This window comes from Carassius gibelio, chromosome B9 (genome assembly GCF_023724105.1).
Source record: "Carassius gibelio isolate Cgi1373 ecotype wild population from Czech Republic chromosome B9, carGib1.2-hapl.c, whole genome shotgun sequence".
NCBI lineage: Eukaryota > Metazoa > Chordata > Actinopteri > Cypriniformes > Cyprinidae > Carassius > Carassius gibelio.
Window position 1 is genome coordinate 3,703,134 of NC_068404.1, and position 21,473 is coordinate 3,724,606.

The 21,473-nt window shown below is 38.5% G+C and overlaps 1 protein-coding gene across 2 annotated transcripts in view; it reads left to right on the forward strand.

The window, feature by feature from the left end:
- Window positions 1-21,473, forward strand: part of galnt13 (UDP-N-acetyl-alpha-D-galactosamine:polypeptide N-acetylgalactosaminyltransferase 13) — a 72,607-nt gene that overhangs the window by 12,477 nt on the left and 38,657 nt on the right. For both annotated transcript variants that reach the window (XM_052564896.1, XM_052564897.1), the window contains exons 3-8: window positions 2,750-2,918; window positions 16,124-16,290; window positions 16,564-16,771; window positions 18,204-18,374; window positions 20,957-21,074; window positions 21,264-21,444. In XM_052564896.1, coding sequence (XP_052420856.1) covers window positions 2,750-2,918; window positions 16,124-16,290; window positions 16,564-16,771; window positions 18,204-18,374; window positions 20,957-21,074; window positions 21,264-21,444 — 1,014 coding nt within the window. The remainder of the gene's footprint in view (window positions 1-2,749; window positions 2,919-16,123; window positions 16,291-16,563; window positions 16,772-18,203; window positions 18,375-20,956; window positions 21,075-21,263; window positions 21,445-21,473) is intronic.

Here is a 21,473-nt window from a genome sequence, read left to right on the forward strand (position 1 = left end):
TCAAATTCCCCGGTGTTCTGCTTTGAATACTGGGAAGGTTGAAGCAGTGCTGCAGAGTTTCTTTCTTGCTGTATTTTCTGATGAGTTGCTCTTCATCATAACTGCAGTCACAGCACTCCTGGTTTTATTGGCGTGTTTTGCTGCACACTGTATCATGTTTAGTTCTCTGTCAGTATGCATAAAGCAGGGTGATTTTGCCTGAACCTATGCAGACTTCCAGGCTCACCCTGACCTCTTAACTGAGAAACCCATCACATCAGAAAAGCTATTAATGTGGCCTGTGATTGGCTGTGAGTGGTTTGGATTGAACCCTCTTAACCTGGTCAGCCGCAGATGGATCTATGGCACTGGGAGAGCTGAGAATATTGGTTTATAGATGGAGACGGTGATAAATATAGGTGACAGAGAGCAGCCTCTAATAATATTGTAGAATATAAATCACTTAGAATGCAACCTATTATTGTGGCAGTGAGTTTTGCAAGGGAATTATAAAATATATATATATATATATATATATATATATATATATATATATATATATATATATATATATATATATATATATATGAGTTTGTATCTGTTGTATCTGGTTTTATTGATTAATTTGTTTTTGTGTTTAATTTAATAAATGTTATTTCCTAGTAATCAGATGCACAGCGGTATGTAGAAGGTTGATATTCCTTGAGATGATTTACAGATTTTCTAGTCATTTCTGACATGCGCTACTTTAGAGTTTTAGAAGAGCATCTTCTGTACAGAAAGGAAAACATTGGCTTAACCCTATAAAGCCTGTACTGTATCTCAGTATCTCAGTTCTCCTCTGACCAGACGAAACCAGCAGTTCAGTTCCAGGCTGCAGCAAAGTCAGATTGTGCAGAAGAATCATCTGTTTCCTGTGATCTTGTCCCAGTGGTCAACTGAGACAAGGTCTTTACAGGGGATCTGTATCTGGGGCTCTAGTTGTCCTGGTCTCCGCTGTCTTTTAGGGATGTAGAGGTCCTTTCTAGGTGCTGATCCTCCATCTGATCTGGATACAGACTGGATCTGGAGGCTACGGTGACCTCGGAATAAGAGAGAAACAGACTTATATTAGCGTAGATGCCATTCTTCTAATGATGTAGCAAGTACATCGGGTGTTATGTGGAGTGTTTCCGGTTCCGGTTTACCTAATTAATGCAGCCTAAAAATCCTTTAATGGATTTGGATATTAAAAGCATATTACTATGTTATTTGTAAACCAGGTTAAAGAGATGGGTCTCTAATCTAGATTTAAACTGCAAGAGTGTGTCTGCCTCCCGAACAATGTTAGGTAGGTTATTCCAGAGTTTAGGCACCAAATATGAAAAGGATCATAATTAGTACATTCTATTGTGAATACAATACATTGAGTGAATCCTAATATAGGTGCAGTGCAGCCTGTCTTTTTCCAGTATTAAATGTGAACATCTTGTGCTATGTGTGTTCCTGTCCCCTCTGTGTACCCTTTGTTGGAAGGATTAAAGACTGTGTTTACTGTGAATTCTCCTGCATTTCCTCATTCCCCATTCCCCACTCTTCACAGTTGCGTAGTCATAACAGTACTGGAGTATATTCAGTATTAACAGTATCTTACAAATATTCACATTAATTTTGATATGTTATAAAAATGTGATAATTTGTTTTTAATAACGATCAGAATTTCATCTTACATTTTTCCCATATAAATAACAGCATCTGCATCATATTGCCTCTGAATAAAATAAAGTGTTTTTTTTTTTTTTTTTTCTGTACAATAAAAGCCTCATGTATCAGATATGATACAACACAAACACATAGAGTATGCGTTTTAATACATTTTTGGATAATTATTACATGTATGTATAGCTTTACGGTCCTTCTGAATATTTCAGATGAAAATGTAAGTAATGTTACGGTTACTGATGAGGAGTAATAAAACTCATGATCAAAAAATGTTGAGAGTGTTTTTCTGAAAGTTTTCATGTTGATTTTCTTGCTGTCTTTGTAGTCTCTGTTTGACAACAGTGTTAGGTCAAATTTAAAGGACAGAAAGTGTCTGTGTTGACAGATCCTATAACATGGATCAATGGTTCAGAACACTGCCGTCAGTTTAGATGGGTTTTACCTGCAGCAGAGCCAGTTAAAATCTGCTTTGTGATCAGCTCAAACCACACTGTACAGGTATATCAGTCAAATGGACAGTTGTGCTTTTCTGAGCTTATTTGTTTTATTTTATTATATTATTTAAATGATTACTATCTATATTAACTTGTATATTAATTAAAATATATGTTATAATTATTTTAATTTCCATTTAAGTTTTCTTATATCTAAGTCAACATTTTTTGCAACCAATTTTATTTCCATATGTGAACTGTAAATATATTAATGTCCTGGTGACAAAAGGACACTCAAAAAGAAATAATGAAAGGCGGGATACTTTTTATACATTAGGAATTAACTGGACAACTGAAAAATGTCTATATGACAGAAGGTTTTGTAATGTTAGCTGAAATAGAAAGTATAGTTTCAGAGGCATAGCAGGTTATTGCACAATAATATTATGAGGATGTTAATACTATAAAGATTAACTTATTATTATAACAACTATTAGCATGGGAATGGGCATGGTGATTGCACATTACACATTATTAGATGTCATAGATGACATTCTTCTAAATGTGTGGAATAAATACCTGGGCACATGTTTGGATATTTCATACCGACTGCCTTCCTGATTTCTGTGTTCCAGCGGTGATGTCCCGCACCCATGAGGCACCAGGTGAAATGGGGAAGGCTGTGGTAATTCCCAAAGATGAGCAGGAGAAGATGAAAGAGCTCTTTAAAATCAATCAATTCAACCTTATGGCCAGTGACATGATCGCGCTCAACAGGAGTCTGCCAGATGTCCGGCTGGACGGGTGAGTGTGTGTGTTTGTACAGACAAATGCACCATGATCACATTAATGACACTGATCACAGGATCCAATCAGCTGCCATGGCAATCTCAACAACACAATTCAGCATTCATTAGAAAGACACGTCAAGAAAGACAAATATTATTTTTATGATTTTTTTTTTTTCATTTATGATAAGCCATAATTTGTTTTCCTCATACAACATGGAACATGAAGGTTTTGTGGCTAGTTGCATTTACTGTAAATATGGCATGGATAGTTACCTAGAAATTAATGGTTAAATTTGCCCCACTATATTTTTTAAACAAAATAATAATAATAATAATAATAATAATAATAATAATAATAATAATAATAATAATAATAATAATAATTTTTATTTGAGATTCCCTGACCTGGGAAACAAGTCTGCCTCAAGGACTTATACATTTACATTTACATTTATTAATTTAGCTAACACTTATATCCAAATTGACTTTCAATTGCTGTATATATATGTCAGAGGTCACATGCCTCTGTAGCAACTAGGGGTTAAGTGTCTTGGTCAGGGACAATTCACAATGATACATTTTCAGTATAAATGTTATTTTTCAAGTTATTTTTTTTCTCTCATGAAGCCAATAGAGCTGAGAATTTATTTTGGTTGAAGGCAGTTGTGGACGAAGTACACAAATCAAGTACTTGAGTAAAAGTACAGATACGTATAGTAAAATATTACTCCAGTAAAAGTAAAAGTACTCCTTTTTCAATCTTACTCAAGTGAAAGTACAAAAGTACTCAATTTTTTATGTACTTAAGTAAAAAAGTACTGAAAGATAGATGTTTGTAATTTTATATAGGCTACTTAATTTAATGTTATATTAGCACATATTTTTTATAATCCTACTGCTCAAAATACCTGGGATTTTTTCCAAAATAACCACTATATGGAGTCAAGATATATTTTTGTTGTTGATATGGACTACGCTGATGAGAGTAATGTTCACTGTGAAGCTTACACTGTGATGTACCTGAAAGAAAACAGAGTTGACCATCTGTTTTTCACCAATAAGAACAAAGTAATTTAAAGTTTGTTTTACAGAACATCAAAGTTACAGTACAGACCAAAAGTTTGGACACACCTCCTCATTGAAAGAGTTTTCTTTATTTTCATGACTATGAAGATTGTAGAGTCACACTGAAGGCATCAAGGGCTATTTGAGCAAGAAGGAGAGTGATGGGGTGCTGCGCCAGATGACCTGGCCTCCACAGTCACCGGACCTGAACCCAATCGAGATGGTTTAGGGGTGAGCTGGACCGCAGACAGAAGGCAAAAGGGCCAACAAGTGCTAAGCATCTCTCTCGGGGAACTCTTTCAAGACTGTTGGAAGACCATTTCAGGTGACTACCTCTTGAAGCTCATCAAGAGAATGCCAAGAGTGTGCAAAGCAGTAATCAAAGCAAAAGGTGGTTACTTTGAAGAACCTAGAATATGACATATTTTCAGTTGTTTCACACTTTTTTGTTATGTATATAATTCCACATGTGTTAATTCATAGTTTTGATGCCTTCAGTGTGAATCTACAATTTTCTTAGTCATAAAAATAAAACTCTCTGAATGAGAAAGTGTGTCCAAACTTTTGGTCTGTACTGTAACTTTATATATGACATGATAATAAGGCCTGAAGTTAGGAAGAATATTAAGGAAAATATAATTATATTTTCATAATGATTTTTTCCTTCTCAAACCTTGTCTATGGTTTAAAAACTACCCTGGCCAAACGGGGTGCATCTCTTCCCACTTTAATAATTACTGTAGTTACCATGTTCTGAACATCACATCCTTTCTTTTCTACCCAGATGTAATCTCTCTCTCTCTCTCTCTCTCTCTTTCTCTCTCTCTCTCTCTATATATATATATATATAGGTGGTTGAATAAAAATATTTGGACATTATTTATAAAAATTTACCTCAACTTAGCAGCAACAAGCTTGTTAGCTAGACAGTTAGCATCAGCTGACAATATTTACTTATTTTCAGTACGGTTATGAATAAACATTCATGTCTGTCTACTCGTCTAGTTAATCCAAACAATATACATATGTATAACGTTACTGTTGATAAACAATATAAAAACAGACGTCACATAGGACATTTTAATAAAACTGTTAACATTATGGCAGCGGTATATTTGAACGTGCATGAGTTATTGTATTTAATCTGTGTTATTTAAAATTTATTTTATTTTTTTTACCTAAAATTGATGTGTCTGCACTCGAGCATTTCAGTGGGCTTAAATAGATCACTCTTTACAACGGATTTAGTTCCCAAACAACTGAAAATTTTGACCTAAATATGATTTTCAGTTACAATAATTAATCCAATATTTCGACATTAATAACTTACTTTTAGCAACATCAGACGCACGCGCGCTCACAAGATCTCCCGGTTCTTACTTCTGGAGATTCACACTAAACGGTTCATTTGAATCAGTGAGTGGTCGACTCCAGAACAGCTGCAATTGGATCATTCTAATTCCTAAACGAATCGTTTGGTGCGATTCGCGATCCGATTTAAAGGTTTATTTTGAAAAGACTCAGTTCATTCATGATGAATCAGACACCGCTTCTGCGTCTCGGAGCACGTGATATATTATAGGGAGTAACGATATGTTTTATGAAATGTAGTGAAGTAAAAAGTACGATTTTATGCTTCGGAATGTAGTGAAGTAAAAGTAAAAGTTACTCAAAATAAAATTACTCAAGTAAAGTACAGATACTTGAAAAATGTACTTAAGTACAGTAACGAAGTAAAGCTACTCCGTTACTGTCCACAACTGGTTGAAGGTCTTTAACAGGCATCAACACATTTTTTAAACATGTATTATATGTTATAATACAAGTGAGTTATTGTGTTACAAATTGCTATTCTTTCTAAAAAAGTGACTCAGCTTGCACCTTATTCACAGTAAAAGCAGCAGACTAAAGACACTTCAGCAGTTTCAGAGAGATATATTTGTATTTTCTGACTCTCATTGAAGCAGTATAGTATTTATCATTGCATTGGTAAGTTGTGGTTTTGAAGACACATTTGAAAGCTAGCAATTTCACCAGGAGCACAGACAAGGTTATGAACTGACAGTTAGTTGTGTTTGTGTTAGTTAAGCTAAAATATTATAGATTAATATATAAACCACAAATGCACAAGCCCGGCCCAAGTTTCATCGTGAGATGGCATAATGAGATAAAAAAAAAAGTCTGGATTTATTTTCTAGTCAATATGTGCATTTCATATATAGAGAGATTTTTTTAAATTAACTTTTTAGGTGGTAAACATAATCTTTAGTTCCCTATCTGTCGGTCACTATGTGTTATGTCGAATGAAATATGGAGTCTCACTTGGGAGGCCAGTCATCTCTGAGTTTAAGAGAAAATGGCAATGAAAATCGGCTAGTGGATTTAACATACCTGAGCCACTCCCCATGCCTACGGGTATGAATAGGTGACAGGTGCATCCAGAGATGTATAAAGTACTAGAGACCCATACTTGAGTAAAAGTACAAGTGCTCTATCAAAAAAGTGACTTGAGTAGAAGTTGAAGTGCTCTTTAAGCACCACACTTAAGTAGAAGTACTAAAGTATTCAACATTTTTTGTACTTAAGTATTGCAAGTAGTCTATTTTAAAATTTACTACTCAAGTACTGAAAGTAAAAGTAGAAGTATTGTGTTATGTAGCTATTAAAGAAAGTAGTCAAAAGTTTGAACATATTGTTTTTACTATTTCAAAGGATTAACCTAAACGACCATCACAATTCCTTTGACTGTAACTTCTTGTAAACAAAAAACGGTTACTAGGGTTAGTTAGCCCAATTTGCACAATTATGTCATTAATAACTTACCCTCATGTTGTTTCAAACCCGTAAGACATCAGAGGGTCATTTAGAATTTTTTTAAGCATCGAAAATACATTTTGGTCCAAAAATAGCAAAAACTATGACTTTATTCAGCATTGTCTTCTCTTCCGTGTCTGTTGTAAGACAGTTAAAAACAAAGCAGTTTGTGATATCCGGTTCGCGAACGAATCATTCGATGTAATGTCTTTTTGAAACAGTTCACCAAATCGAACTGAATCGTTTTAAACGGTTTGCGTCTCCAATAAGCATTAATCCACAGATGAATTAAGCCGTTAACTTGTTTAATGTGTCTGACACTCCCTCTGAGTTAAAACAAACCAATATCCCGGAGTAATTCATTGACTCAAACAGTACACTGACTGAACTGCTGTGAAGAGAGAACTGAAGATGAACACCGAGCCGAGCCAGATAATGACTCGTTCACGAGTCAAGAACCGTTTCTGTCAGACGCGTCTGATTCGGGAACCGAGGAGCTGATGATACTGCGCATGTGTGATTTAGCGTGAAGCAAACCGACACACAGAGCATCTGAACCGAAATGATTCTTTTAGTGATTGATTCTGAACTAATTCTGTGTTAATGTTATGAGCCCAGGTGCAGTCAACGCAGTCAGGCGCTCTGGCTAAAAGAGCAGTTACTTTTTGTCTTGGGGTCCAACATGCTCGTGGATGACTCATGCGTCTATTGTGGGCTTATGAGCATGGCATAGCTGTGATTGCATCTCTCACTCCTCAAGGGGAGTGTAGCAGACCCCTCTTTCACCACCCGTCCCGGTTTCTCTGGCTCGAGCAGGGGACCGGCCGGCTGGCGCTCTGGGAGATCTGAGGATGAGACTGAGAGCTTCTCCGCCGGGCCACACCCAATGGAGCTCTTACTCCTCCCTAAGCACATGTCCAGTGCAGCTGCCGATTGATTCTGCTGAGACTTTTCATGGCAGCCCCAGCGTGTCTTTCGGTGCACCACCCGAGGATCAGATGTTGATTGCTGCATCGGGGGATGGGTTATCACCTCTGAGGATGAGAATTCGGCGGGGCTGCCCCCCTCAGGTGTTGTCGCTAGTGCTGAATCTGACTTGGTGTTGTCGGCCATGCTTGCCTTGGCAGCCGTGAGCATCGGGATGGAGGTGACTTCACCGCCCAGCCATGAGCGCTCTTGACTGGATGATTGGTTTTCTCGGTGTGGAGCGTGGCTCACAACTGCATTCTGCTCCGGTTCCTTTCTTTCCGGAGGTGCATGAATAAGTGACTAAGTCACCAGAAGCCGCTCGTCTCCCTCATCTTCCTCTCCTCCCTCGATGAAAAGGCAGCCAGAGGGTACGTGGACATTCCCCAGGTAGAGAAAGCGGTTGCAGTTCACCTGTGTCCACAAAACACCACCACTTTGGAGGAATCTTCCACGTCTGCCATCCAAGGCATGTAAGCTGTCTGCGACTCTTGCTGTCAAGGCTTACAGTGCTGCAGGCCAAGCTGTCGGCGGCTCTTGCTGCCAAGGCTTACAGTGCTGTGGGCCAAGCTGCCTTTGCCCTGCATGCCATGGCTATCCTGCAGATACATCAAGCCAAGGCACTATAAATGGTGAAGTTGATGCAGGAGCTGCGCACGGCAACTGACTTCGCCTTACGGGTGACGAAAGTCACGGCGCAGTCCCGTGGGAAGGCGATGTCCATTTTAGTGGTCCAGGAGCACCATCTCTGGCCAAACCTGGCCGAGATGAGAGACGTCAACAAAGCTCCCATTTCCTAGGCGGGCCTGTTAGGCGATGTTGTCGAGGACTTTGCCCAGCAGTTCTCGGTGGTGCAATAGCAGACTGAGGCCATTCAGCACATCTTACCCCTACGTGATCCTCCGGTTGCCACCATTCCATCGTGGGCAGTGCCTCAGCCTGCTCGTCGCCGTGGGCAGTGCCTCAGCCTGCTCGTCGCCGTGGGCGCCCCACTGCATCCTCCTCACCAGCTCAAGCCCCCTGTGTCACTTCTGGCCGCGAATCCTCTAGAAAGACAACAAAGACAATGTGTCGCCATCAATTCAGCCCCTGGTTAGACCTTGGCTTTCTACGGGCTGGCGTGCCCTTAGAACAAGTGTCCCAGGCATGTTGTTATCACGACAGGTGCCTCCAACACAGCACGTCACTCCCTGGCACATCCCCCTGAGGAGGGACTTCCTCCATATGGCACCAACGTCCAGATCTCTGGACCCTCCACATGTGGCTTCTGGACGGTGGCTATCCTAAGTGATCTGCCACCGGCGGTGGTAGACACTATCACTCAGGCTAGAGCCCTCTCCACAAGGCAGGCCTATGCTCTGAAGTGGAGTGGAGTGTTCACGAATTGGTGTTTTTCTCACCGAGAAGACCTCCGGAGATGCTTGGTCAGAGTCGTGCTAGGTTGGAGCGTAGGCTGTCACTCTCAACCTTGAAAGTGTATGTGGCTGCCATTGCAGCCCATCACTATGCAGTGGACGGCTGGTCCCTGGAGAGGTATGACTTAATTGTTAGGTTCCTGAGGGATGCCAGAAGGTTAAATCCTCCTAGGACACCCCTGATAGCGTCCTGGGACCTCGCTAATTGTTCTGGGTGGACTTCAGAGGTGTCCCTTTGAGCCGCTGGATTCAGTCAATCTCAAGTTCCTGTCTCTCAAGATAGCACTCCTGATCGCGCTCACTTCCATCAAGAGGGTCGGGGACCTCCAAGCATTTTCAGTAAGTGAAGAGTGCCTTGTGTTCAGGCCGGCCTACTCTCACATTGTCCTGAAACCCCAGCCTGGATACATGACCAAGGTTCCCACCACTCCCTTCCGAGACCAGGTGGTGAAACTGCAAGCACTGCCCCTGGAGGAGGCAGATCCAGCCTTGACATTGCTGTGTCATGTAAGAGCGCTTTGCATATACGTGGACCGCACCCAGAGCTTCAGAAGCTCTGAGCAGCTCCTGGTCTGCTTTAGAGGTCAGCAGAAGGGGAAGGCTGTCTCCAAGTAGAGGGTGGCCCACTGGATAGTGGATGCCATTGCCTTGGCGTACCATTTCCAAGGCGAGCTGTGCCCCTGGGGGTGAGGGCTCACTCCACGTGGAGTGTGGCCTCCTCCTATGCGCTGGTGCATGGTGTCTCCCTGGCAGACATCTGTCGAGCTGCGGGCTGGTCGACATCTTATACCTTCGCTAAGTTTTACAACCTTCGTGTAGAGCCAGTTTCTTCCTATGTGTTGGGTAACAGGTAATTGGCAGGAAGGGCTGGCTCGGTGTCATGCTTGCTGTGCCATTCCCCATAACACGGGGACGCGAGCACCTTTCTTCTCCCAGTAGAGTTCCCCGGTTGTCGTACTCTGGTCGAGCAACCTCCAGCACCCTTGGTGGTCAGACTTTTCCTAAGGCTCGCTTCCCCATCGTTCTGCCAAGCTGAAAGAACAAATAGGGAAGATTTGAAACAATCTTTTACTGAAGGTTAAAATCCCTTCCACAAACTTTTTGTGGACGGAACAGCAGAATGGCCTTCTCCAGGAGCGATGTACTCACCCTTTTGGCCTTGATGTGAGTGCGGTATTCTCTATCTCTGGGTCCCAGGAGGGCCCAGGAGTATCTTTCTGTGTTCTCACCTCAAATGGGTAGCAGCTCTGATAGGACCCAGTTAGTCTCGGCTTGCTAAAACTACTCCAGAGTGTCCGTACTGTAGAACCTGTCGAGCTCCTCCATCCCCTGTTCAGCAATACATGGCAGAGCGTCCAGCACCAGGCCTTCACTTGCTTAATCCTTAAGAACCGGTTGACTTCTTCCATTCCCAAGAAGGTTACAATCACTTCCAATTTTCCATATGCACTGTTTGGAACTCAGAAACGAAGACCAGGAGACTCTTGGGTAATCTTCAGCAGGATTCTTTATTGAGAATGCTCTGCGTGGCGCTGTAGTCATCAAAAGTCTAACTTGTCCTTAAGACATTGTAGTTTTTATACATTTTAAGGGGGTGGGATACACAGAGGTGGAGACAACCTAAACAAAGCATGCAAATGCAATACAAGGATCAGCCTGATACTGGCCATTTTCCCATCTTTGATCTTGTCAGCATAACAGTGTCATTTAAATACAGAGGTGCCTGATAGTATCACCCGTACCTTCACATTATCATAGAGACAAAAGCACAGCTGTGCCTTGAGTTTAGCAGGCACTTTTATCTTGGGACCTTGCCCAATCGTCAGGAAGTGCATGAAGACAAAAGGTGAATGTCTCAGACCCTTGATTTTCCTGATTTGAGCTTCTTGGATGTCAGCTTTTTTACCCCAAAAAGTCTACTATTATATTGGAACCTAAATTTAACATTTTATAAATTTGTAATCCCACAGCACCTTAATGGATGTTCGTATGTGTGGGTAGTGCTTCGACAATGGTGAATGGAACTTCTTGTTTGGAGCCCCGGCATGCACCAAAAAGGGGCACAAGTGGCTCACACAGGGCACTGGAAGGTCATGGCGCTTTGGTAGGAATCCCAATTCGTGGTCATCCGACGTGACGCTGAGTGTGACCAACTGAAAGGGAAAGTCTCGGTTATGTATGGTAACCCTCATTCCCTGAAGGAAGGAACAGAGACGTCATGAACCATTGCCACGGCTGCTGTACCACTGCTAAGCGACCGGGTCACCGTCTCGGTTTCTCAGCGGAAAGCTGGTACGCATTGCATCTGTGATCAGCTGCAGCTGGATGCAATAACTGCATGCCAATGTGCATTGGCTCGTTTAGATTACACTCGTAGTAGATAGGTCTATCGAAGTGATATCCCAATTTGTCGGTCATCTGATGTAACGTCTCCATTCCCTCCTTCAGAGAATGAGGGTTACCATACATAGCCAATACGTTACTGTTCATTATAATAATAATAATAATAATAATAATAATAATAATAATAATAATAATAATAATAATAATAATAATTCTTCTTCTTCTTCTTCTTCGTCTTCTTCTTCTTCTTCTTCTTCTTCTTATTATTATTATTATTATTATTATTATTATTATTATTATTATTACGTAAAAGCTCCCGTTTTCATCCCTCTGTCTGTCTCAGTGCAGTGTTTACGGAATCTAAAGAGCCATTCAAGTTACATAATGAAATCCCAGAGAGCTGTTAGGGCAAAACATGCCACATTCATCTGGTGTGTTTGAGTAATGCCACCATTCAGCACACTGAAGGCCATCACCCACATACACTCACTCTTTCCCTCCCTGCATTCACTGATGTATGTTTCTCTTGGAAGAAACATTTACTCTACATTTTACCAAAGATCTGGCATTTTTCCTTTTGGAATTGTTTAAATCATAGCTACGAGCGATAGTAATAATGATGTTTCCCCATAGCAAACACTACTAATGAGTGTTTTAGAATGAATGAACAAACAAATTAATGAATGAATGAAAACAACTTGGGGTTAGATTAAATAAATTTGTCTCCCAGAGGAACAACACTGGTGTGATATTGCAGTAAAATAACCCATCAGCACTGTTATTTTTCCTATTCACTCACTGCTTACAGCCAAAATCCCCCATTGCTCGCAGTTGGGTGACATTCATAGATAGATGCTGCTTGCCGTCATCTGTAATCTGCCTCCAGTTTGTGCTCTTTTGCCCCCATCCTGTCTGTGCACACAAAGAGAAGCAGAACTATAAACCTTGTTCCTCTGCTGCTCATTTATCCCCCTATCTCTTTTCATTCCCTCTTCCATTCTCTCTGTTTTTCAGCTCACTCCATGTCCAGTGAAGCTTCATGCTTTATTTAGGCTCTCTTGGTGACACTCAGCTGCTAGCTACTGAAAAAATAAAAAATTACTTCAAGATAAAGATTTTCACAAAAATGTACTGTATGAATGTGTCCGTTTTAAGACATTAAAATGTGATTGACTGCTGAATTTTTTTTATTTTTTTTATTAATTTAATTTATTTATGTAGCCCTATTAGAGGCAATGTAAGGATACCCACTTAATGGATAATCTAATTGTTGCTGAATTATAAGTTGTTGTGTAACCCCAAATTGTCTTCTTGTTTGTGTATTACAAATAACTTTATGGCTCTAAATAGCAGGACATAGACTCCTATTTTTAATAGACTGTCTGCTTCAAGCTTTGATCAAGAAGAAAGTAATTGCTGAATATTTGATTTTATGCTTGTATGGTTGAATCAATATTTAAAAGTAATGAACATAAATCAGTGTTGTATTTATATCAGAGATCAATAATTATTCTATGTTGTATTGATGATCAAACTGGGACAATTGTGCCTTGAAAACTGTGCACAAAATGAGGCCCTGATGTTATCAATCACACGTATAAATACAGTAAACCCATTTTTAAACCATATATACAGGTGTTTCTCAATAAATTAGAATGGAGAGGAAAAGTTTATTTCAGTAAGTAAACTCAAATTGTGAAACTCATGTATTAAATAAATTCATTGCACACAGACTGAAGTAGTCTAACTCTTTGGTTCTTTAAATTGTGATGATTTTGGCTCACATTTAACAAAAACCCACCAATTCAAGATTTCAACAAATTAGAATATGATGACATGCCAATCAGCTAATCAACTCAAAACATCTGCAAAGGTTTCCTGAGCCTTCAAAACAGTATCTGACAATCATTGACACCCTTTACAAGGAGTGTAAGTCACAAAATGCATTGCCAATAAGCTGGCTGTTCACAGAGTGCTGTATCCAAGAATGTTAACAGAAAGTTGAGTGGAACGAAAAAGTGTGGAAGATCCATTGCCGATGTCGGTCCATTGTGTTTTTTGAAAAACAATTGGAGCACTTCATGCTTTCTGCTGCTGACCAGCTTTTTGAAGATGCTGATTTCATTTTCCAGCAGGACTTGGCACCTACCCACACTTACAAAAGCACCAAAAGTTGGTTAAATGACCATGGTTTTGGTGCGCTTGCATGTAATGTAAATTAACGTACTTTCCAGAAGGCCAACAATTCACTTAATGTATTTTATTATTATTATTATTATTATTATTATTATTATTATTATTATTATTATTATTATTATTATTATTATTGGTTTTATGAAGTATTCTGATTTGATGAGAATTTGAGTTAAATTACTGAAATAAATGAACTTTTCCTCAACATTCTAATTTATTGAGAAGCACCTGTACCATTTATCAAATTTCAGTTACTTGTTTATTAATGCCATTTCAGAATGTACACTATGTTATCATCCAGTGATATATTTAACCCTAAAACTGGCAACATATCCTGTAGGATACAAATATTTGAGAGGCTGTGGGGAGAGGAAGGGAAAGTGTATGTCTCATTTCTTGGTTTCATGTTGAAAGGGTGTTTATTGTGAATATTCAGATAAATGAACTTTGTTCATACACTCTTTGTTTAGCTCACAGGCAGCATTTAAAACTGCAAAACTGTAGTGGGAAATCTACTCACCCTCCTATAAAAGGTGATCTTGTTCACATATTTACACATGTTTACACAGCTGTTTAAAAAGCTGTTGTTCAGCATGCATTCGTTTATTAAGTTTACATTGAAATTGTATGAATTAAATGCTTACATTTTTTGTAACCTGTCTTGTATTATATATATATATATATATATATATATATATATATATATATATACTCTGTGATTTTGTGGCCTGTGTTTTAGAAAATGAAATATTTGTTTTGTAATCTTGACAAAACACATATCGTTGGAAAGGTATAAAAGTCAAGGTTCCATATTTGATGACTGTTTTTTAATAAAAGTGATATTGTGACAGGAAATTATTGATTTGTGACAGAAAACGGCATCAAAAGAATTCAGCAGTTTGGGTGTTACCCAGTGGTTATTTTTTGCTTTAGGTCCCAAACAAAATCTCATAGGTACCACAATTTTTGTGATATCAACTTCAAATTTGGAACATAACTTGGTTAGACATATGGCTTTTTTTTTTTTTTTTTTATCAATTTGAAGTTCAACATATTTTATAAAGCATTTATTTTATATACAATAATAAAAAAAAAAAATATTGCATTATCTTTACTGCAAACTTAAACTTTATTTTTCAGTTTCAAACTAGATTCACATTTAAGGGAAACATGCAGTCACATGCAGTCAAACCACTTATTACACAACATTCCTCCACAAAAATAATTAAGGCAATAAAAGAATTAAAAAAAATTAAACAAAAATGTTTTTAAACCTTATCAGTTTGTTAGCTTTCTTATAATCCATGACAGCATACAAAACAATCGTAGCAAAAAGAGTGAGGCCGCAATATCAGAGTGACGTAATTAAATAATTGTACACCATTTTGAATCGAGTTTTAATATTTTATTAGTTAAACAAACGCAAAGCTTCCACCAAGGAAAAATAGTTCAAGCAAGAGTACAGCACGGACTGCTGTTACCCAGATAAGCCTGTGTTATCAGCTTTTACTGGTTGTTGATAATATATCTCAGAATGTCGTGACTGACCAATCAGAATAAAGTATTCTACAGAGCCATGTAATAAGTAAAGAATAATGTATATACAGCCACTTGTTATTGTAGAATGAAGACCAATAGGGCTCTGTATACGACTGAAGGGCTTTATTTTGCAATAATAACCAGCTGGATGTAATTTATCCCGCTTATTACATGACTACTTGCCACAAAACTAAATAATTAGACATTAAATATTGATTTGAGTTGAAATATTTGAAGGCAAACCTTCCGTGAAAAAAGTTGCTAGCAAGTGGCAGGTTAAAACTTAGATGGACATTAAGGGATATGGTATAGTATTCTACTTATCTACAACATTTATATACATGAATAATTATGGTGTTAAAAGATATTGATTTAAGATGTAACAGTTTTAAATTCTTACCAGTTTGTTAGCTATCTTATAGTCCATTACAGTGTGCAAAACAAATGTCACAAAGTGCCAGCAGCTGCATTATGAAACGTGAGACAGCAAGTCTGCGATAACAGGATGACATAATTAAATATTGATTTGAGATGTAATATTATATTAGCCAACCAAACACAAAGCTTTCGCATAGAAAAAAAAAAAAAAATCCCAGCAAGCAAATAGCGCCGATTGCTGTTACCCATTAATATTAGTTTATTACCGTTTCTTTTTTTAGGGAATAATTTTATACTCGAAATGTGGTGGCTGACTAATCAGAATCAAGTATTCCACAGATCCCTCTAATAATAAGCATTAACATCAGGGTTTTCTACAAAGCTGCTTTAAAACAATGTGCGTTGTGAAAAGCACTATGCAAAGAAACTTGACTCTTTACTTGACTCTGTATGTCTAAAAAAAAAAAAATAATTATTATTAACTCTGTTCTTGCATGTTTCTCAGCTGTAAAACCAAGACGTACCCCGATGACCTTCCAAACACCAGCATTGTGATCGTGTTTCATAATGAAGCCTGGAGTACACTTTTGAGAACCATACACAGTGCCATTAACCGCTCGCCCAGACACCTGCTGCTTGAGATACTACTGGTGGATGATGCCAGCGAGAGAGGTCATAATCACATCAATTCATTAACTGATCATTTTAATTACTTTTGCATGTTGAGTTATTCCTTCAGTATCACTATACCAGTTAATGGCAGAATACCATCAGTGTCATTGTTTATGTGAAAATTGCTAGTCAATCTTCTCTAAAGTTTATGTAGTCCATAAATCTCATTCTTCTTAGAGATCTGAGTGAAGAAATATTAAGATGTGTATAATATGAAGCTGTCAATTTCATCTCTGTAGATGACCTCTGCTTTTATTGATTGGTTGAATACAGATTTTCTTCAGAAAAAATTAGTGGACCATGTTGGGACTCTGGAGGTTCCAGTGCGAATTTTAAGGATGGAGCAGCGATCTGGTTTGATAAGAGCACGACTAAGAGGGGCGGCCGCCACGCGAGGACAGGTAATCACCTTCCTGGATGCCCACTGTGAATGCACTGTAGGGTGGCTGGAGCCACTGCTGGCCCGCATCAAAGAGGACAGGTGAGTGTGCTTGACTTTGCTTGACAGAAAACTTATTCCTGAGCCCAAAACTTTTACATTTTAAAGAATTGAGACTGTTTCCAAGTTATTTTTGCTTTTCCTTTCTTTTGCTTTTTTACCATAAGAAAAACTAAACATAATATTTGGCAAAATATGTTTACAATAAACTTCTAGTCAGAAAGCCGAGAATGTACTGCAGAGCAGTGGTTCTCAGCCTCTTTGAATCAAAGGCACTCTGTTGTCAAAGACAATATTCCCAGACCCTCATGTAAGTCATGATATTTATGGTATTATTATTTTATTTACACTTGGATTGGCAATATATTAAACTCCCAAGTCACACCCGTGATTTCAGACATTTTATTACCATTTATTTTATTTACTTGATTTTCCCAGTCATTTGGGATTATATGATTTATTTATTTAAAATTAAATTACAGGTTTACCCAAACTGTGAAACCCTGGTTATTCAATAAATATGGCAGTTGTTGAATTACAATAAAAAATGAAAAGTCAGATTGCATCTTTTTTTTTTTTAGCTGTTTTAGCTTATTTTAAAGTGTTTTTGTCTCATTTATAATCATTTTAAGTTGTGGCCCTAGTGGGTCCTGGACTACTGGTTCAGAAAAAAATGCATCACTACTAAGATTATTTCCAAATTCAGTGGTGATGCTGCCTGTGGTTTAATGTAGAAAAATAGGTGTCTGGGTAAATGTATCGAAGTTTAGGTGAAAGTCCACTGAAACATTCCTAACCAATTAAATTGTAATTGATATGTAAGTAGCAAGTGCATAATTGACTTAAGCACAAACCTGTTCTACTGCTTGCTTAGAATGCTTACCTTTCCAGCTGCTTTATTTCATGGTCTCTCAAAGTATAATTCTGTTATACCCATCAGTAAGCATGACATGTCCTCCATTTGTAAAGTGATCTTTATTACGTTCACACAGATTCAGGTGCAGAACACAGATTCAGAATTACATTACTAAGGATATCTTCTTACTCTTACAAGCACACTCACTGAGACTCTCACATTTGCTCAGCCTCATGCTCAGGTGCTCTGATACAGGAAACCTGTCTGTGAGAGCATGAGCCATATCTGCTTTATAAGCACTAATAAACAGCCAATATGTTAATAGGCATGCTAATAAGCAACAAGAGAGAATAGGTCCCTATAGAAGATTGCTACCAGCCATTTTGTATTGGAGTTTGTTAAAAATGTATTAAACTTAAAGTAAACTAAAAAGCTGTTTTTTTTTATATTATTTGGCAGATAGGGACGTTTTTACCTTTACCCCTAAGCTTCCTCATGCTTTTTTTGTAATTATCATTTGTATAAGCCTATCATTTGATATGTTAAAAAATGGATACCCACTTTTCCATTGCAACACTGGGCTGAAGGTGAAAGGGTTATTTTTGTTTGTCATTCTAGGAGGGCTGTGGTCTGTCCAATCATTGATGTCATCAGTGATGAGACATTCGAGTACATGGCCGGCTCAGATATGACCTATGGGGGATTCAACTGGAAGCTCAACTTCAGATGGTATCCAGTTCCTCAGAGAGAGATGGACCGACGTAAAGGGGACAGAACCCTTCCTGTTAGGTAATAGACTTTAAAGCATTTTATTTTCACATGACATGTTTTGACATGATTGATGTAAGTACATTATTCTGTTAATTATTCACAAATGGCTGACCCATGAAATCATCTGTGCTACATTGTTACTTTTAAATACACCATTCATGACAATGGTAAAGACACAGAGCCTTCATTCCAAATAAATCAAAACCTTCACATAACGTCTGATTTTTATTGGTTAATTGAGCAGACAGCATGTTATGTAGGTGCCACAATGGTTTAGCTGTTGTCACTGCAGCACTACCAGTTACATTATCATGAAGTAAGATGAGAATCTAACATCTGATATAGTCAACTTTTTAAACAAATTATTTCATTATTATGAGGATTTTTATTAAGGAATGTTTAAACTGAATTAATTTTACATTTTTATATGTTGTATATGTCTTCCAAAAACACAAGTCAAGAGTTGTCAGTGTAATAAGCAAAAGGCTTGTATTTGGACATCTAAACATACTGTGCCAGACCTGTAATCAACTTGTTTGTTGTTTTTACACAGTTACATTTTATCATAACTCACAAATGTAACCAAAATAATAGCAACTAAACCTTTAATCATGCTTGAGATCAGCAGTCGTTTCATGACAGCTCATCATTGGCTTGTTCAAAGGGACAAGCAATGGCAGGTGTGAAGAAAGTCTGTCATTTTTCTGTACCCTCTAAAATGTGTACATCTAGTATCCACATTAGGGCATAAGGCATGCAATTTATATACAAATGTACATCTAATCTCTAATATTTGGTTTGTTTAATTGTGATGATTTTGGCTCACATTTAACAAAAACCCAACAATTCACTATTTCAAGAAAAAAGAATACTTCATAAGACCTTTTGCTTTAAATGCTGCCTCAATTTGGCGTAGCATTGAGGTGATCAGTTTGTGGCACTGCTGAGGTGATATGGAAGCCCAGGTTTCTTTGACAGTGGCCTTCAGCTCATCTGCATTTTTTGGTTTCTTGTTTCTCATTTTCCTCTTGACAATAGCCCATAGATTCTCTCTAAGGGGTTCAGGTCTGGTGAGTTTGCTGGCCAGTCAAGCACACCAACGCCATGGCCATTTAACCAACTTTTTGCTTTTGGCAGTGTGGGCAGGTGCCATATCCTGCTGGAAAATGAAATCAGCATCTTCAAAAAGCTGGTAAGCAGAAGGAAGCATGAAGTGCTCCAAAATTTCTTGGTAATTGGGTGCAGTGACTTTGGTTTTCAAAAAACACAATGGACCAACACAAGCAGATAACATTGCAATCCAAATCATCACAGACTGTGGAAACTTATCACTGGACTTCCAGCTACTTGGGCTATGAGCTTCTCCACCCTTTCTCCAGACTCTAGGACCTTGCTTTCCAAATTAAATACAAAACTTGGTCTCATCTGAAAAGAAGACTTTGGACCACTGGGCAACAGTCCAGTTCTTCTTCTCCTTAGCCCAGGTAAGACACATCTGACTTTCTCCGTGGTTCAGGAGTGGCTTAACAAGAGGACTACGACAACTGTAGCCAAATTCCTTGACACGTCAGTGTGTGGTGGCTCTTGATGTGTGGCGGCTTTCTGTTAACATGCTTGGATACAGCACTCTGTGAACAGCCAGCTTCTTTGGCAATGAATGTTTGTGGCTTACCCTCCTTGTGAAGGGTGTCAATGATTGTCTTCAGGACAACTGTCAGCAGTCTTCCCTTATGATTGTGTAGCCTAGTGAACCTCACTGAGAGATCATTTTCAAGGCTCAGGAATCAATCCCTTGCAGGTGTTTTGAGTTGATTAGCTGATTGGTATGTCACCATATTCTAATTTTTTGAGAATTAATTTTGTGAATTGGTGTGTTTTTGATAAATTTGAACCAAAATCATCACAATTAAAATAACCAAAGACTTAAACTACTTCAGTCTGTGTGCATTTAATTTATTTTTTACACAAGTTTCACAATTTGAGTTGAATTACTGAAATACTGTAAATCAACTTTTCCACAATATAATTTTTTGACATGCACCTGTATATTACACATTGCATCTATACATCATATTAGTAGTCATTTGATTGATATTTATTGATCCTCTACAAAGAATAAATAACCCTATAAAGAAGGTTGTTGATCAGAGGATTCTCTTACACAAGCTACAGTGGTTCACATCACTTGATGGTGGGTATATATATATAAGTGTAAGGTTCTTTTAGTTGTGATGTAAGTGGCTCCATATTGTAGTGGTTATCATATCTGCTTTACATGCAGAAGTTTGTGGGTTTGAGCCCCAGTGGAACCAAAAATTGTTTGTTGGGAAGTTATGGCCTAATGGTTAGACTCCTAACCTAAGGTTGTGGATTTGAGTCTTGGGCTGGCAATACCATGACTCAGGTGCCCTTGAGTAAGGCACTGCTCCCTGGGTGCTGCAGCATAAATGGCTGCCCACTCCTCTGGTTGTGTGTTTACTGCTGTGTGTGTGCACTTTGGATGGGTTAAATGCAGAGCATGAATTCTGAGTATGGGTCACCATACTTGGCTGAATGTTATGTCACTCACTAATTAGGTTTTGTTTGAATCTTTTCCACAGAACTCCCACAATGGCAGGAGGTCTGTTCTCTATTGACAGGACTTATTTTGAAGAGATTGGCACCTATGATTCAGGCATGGACATATGGGGAGGGGAAAACCTTGAGATGTCTTTTAGGGTGAGAGCTACATTTTTCAGTAGTTTAAAACATTTTAAAGTGGCAGGGGTCATAAGTGTCTTACATAACTATGATGTTCTGCAATATTATATTCTTAAATACATGCTGGAATTTGTATGTTGTAATTGTATGTAGACAAGATTCCTGATGAATCTTAATTCTGTTTTTCCTTTGTATGTCTGTGAATAGATCTGGCAGTGTGGAGGATCTCTGGAGATAGTCACGTGTTCTCATGTAGGCCATGTGTTCAGGAAGGCCACACCGTACAGCTTCCCTGGTGGAACTGGTCAGGTGATCAACAAGAACAACAGACGATTGGCTGAAGTCTGGATGGATGAGTTCAAAGATTTCTTCTACATCATCTCACCAGGTGATCCTCGATGAATGACATTTACTGAG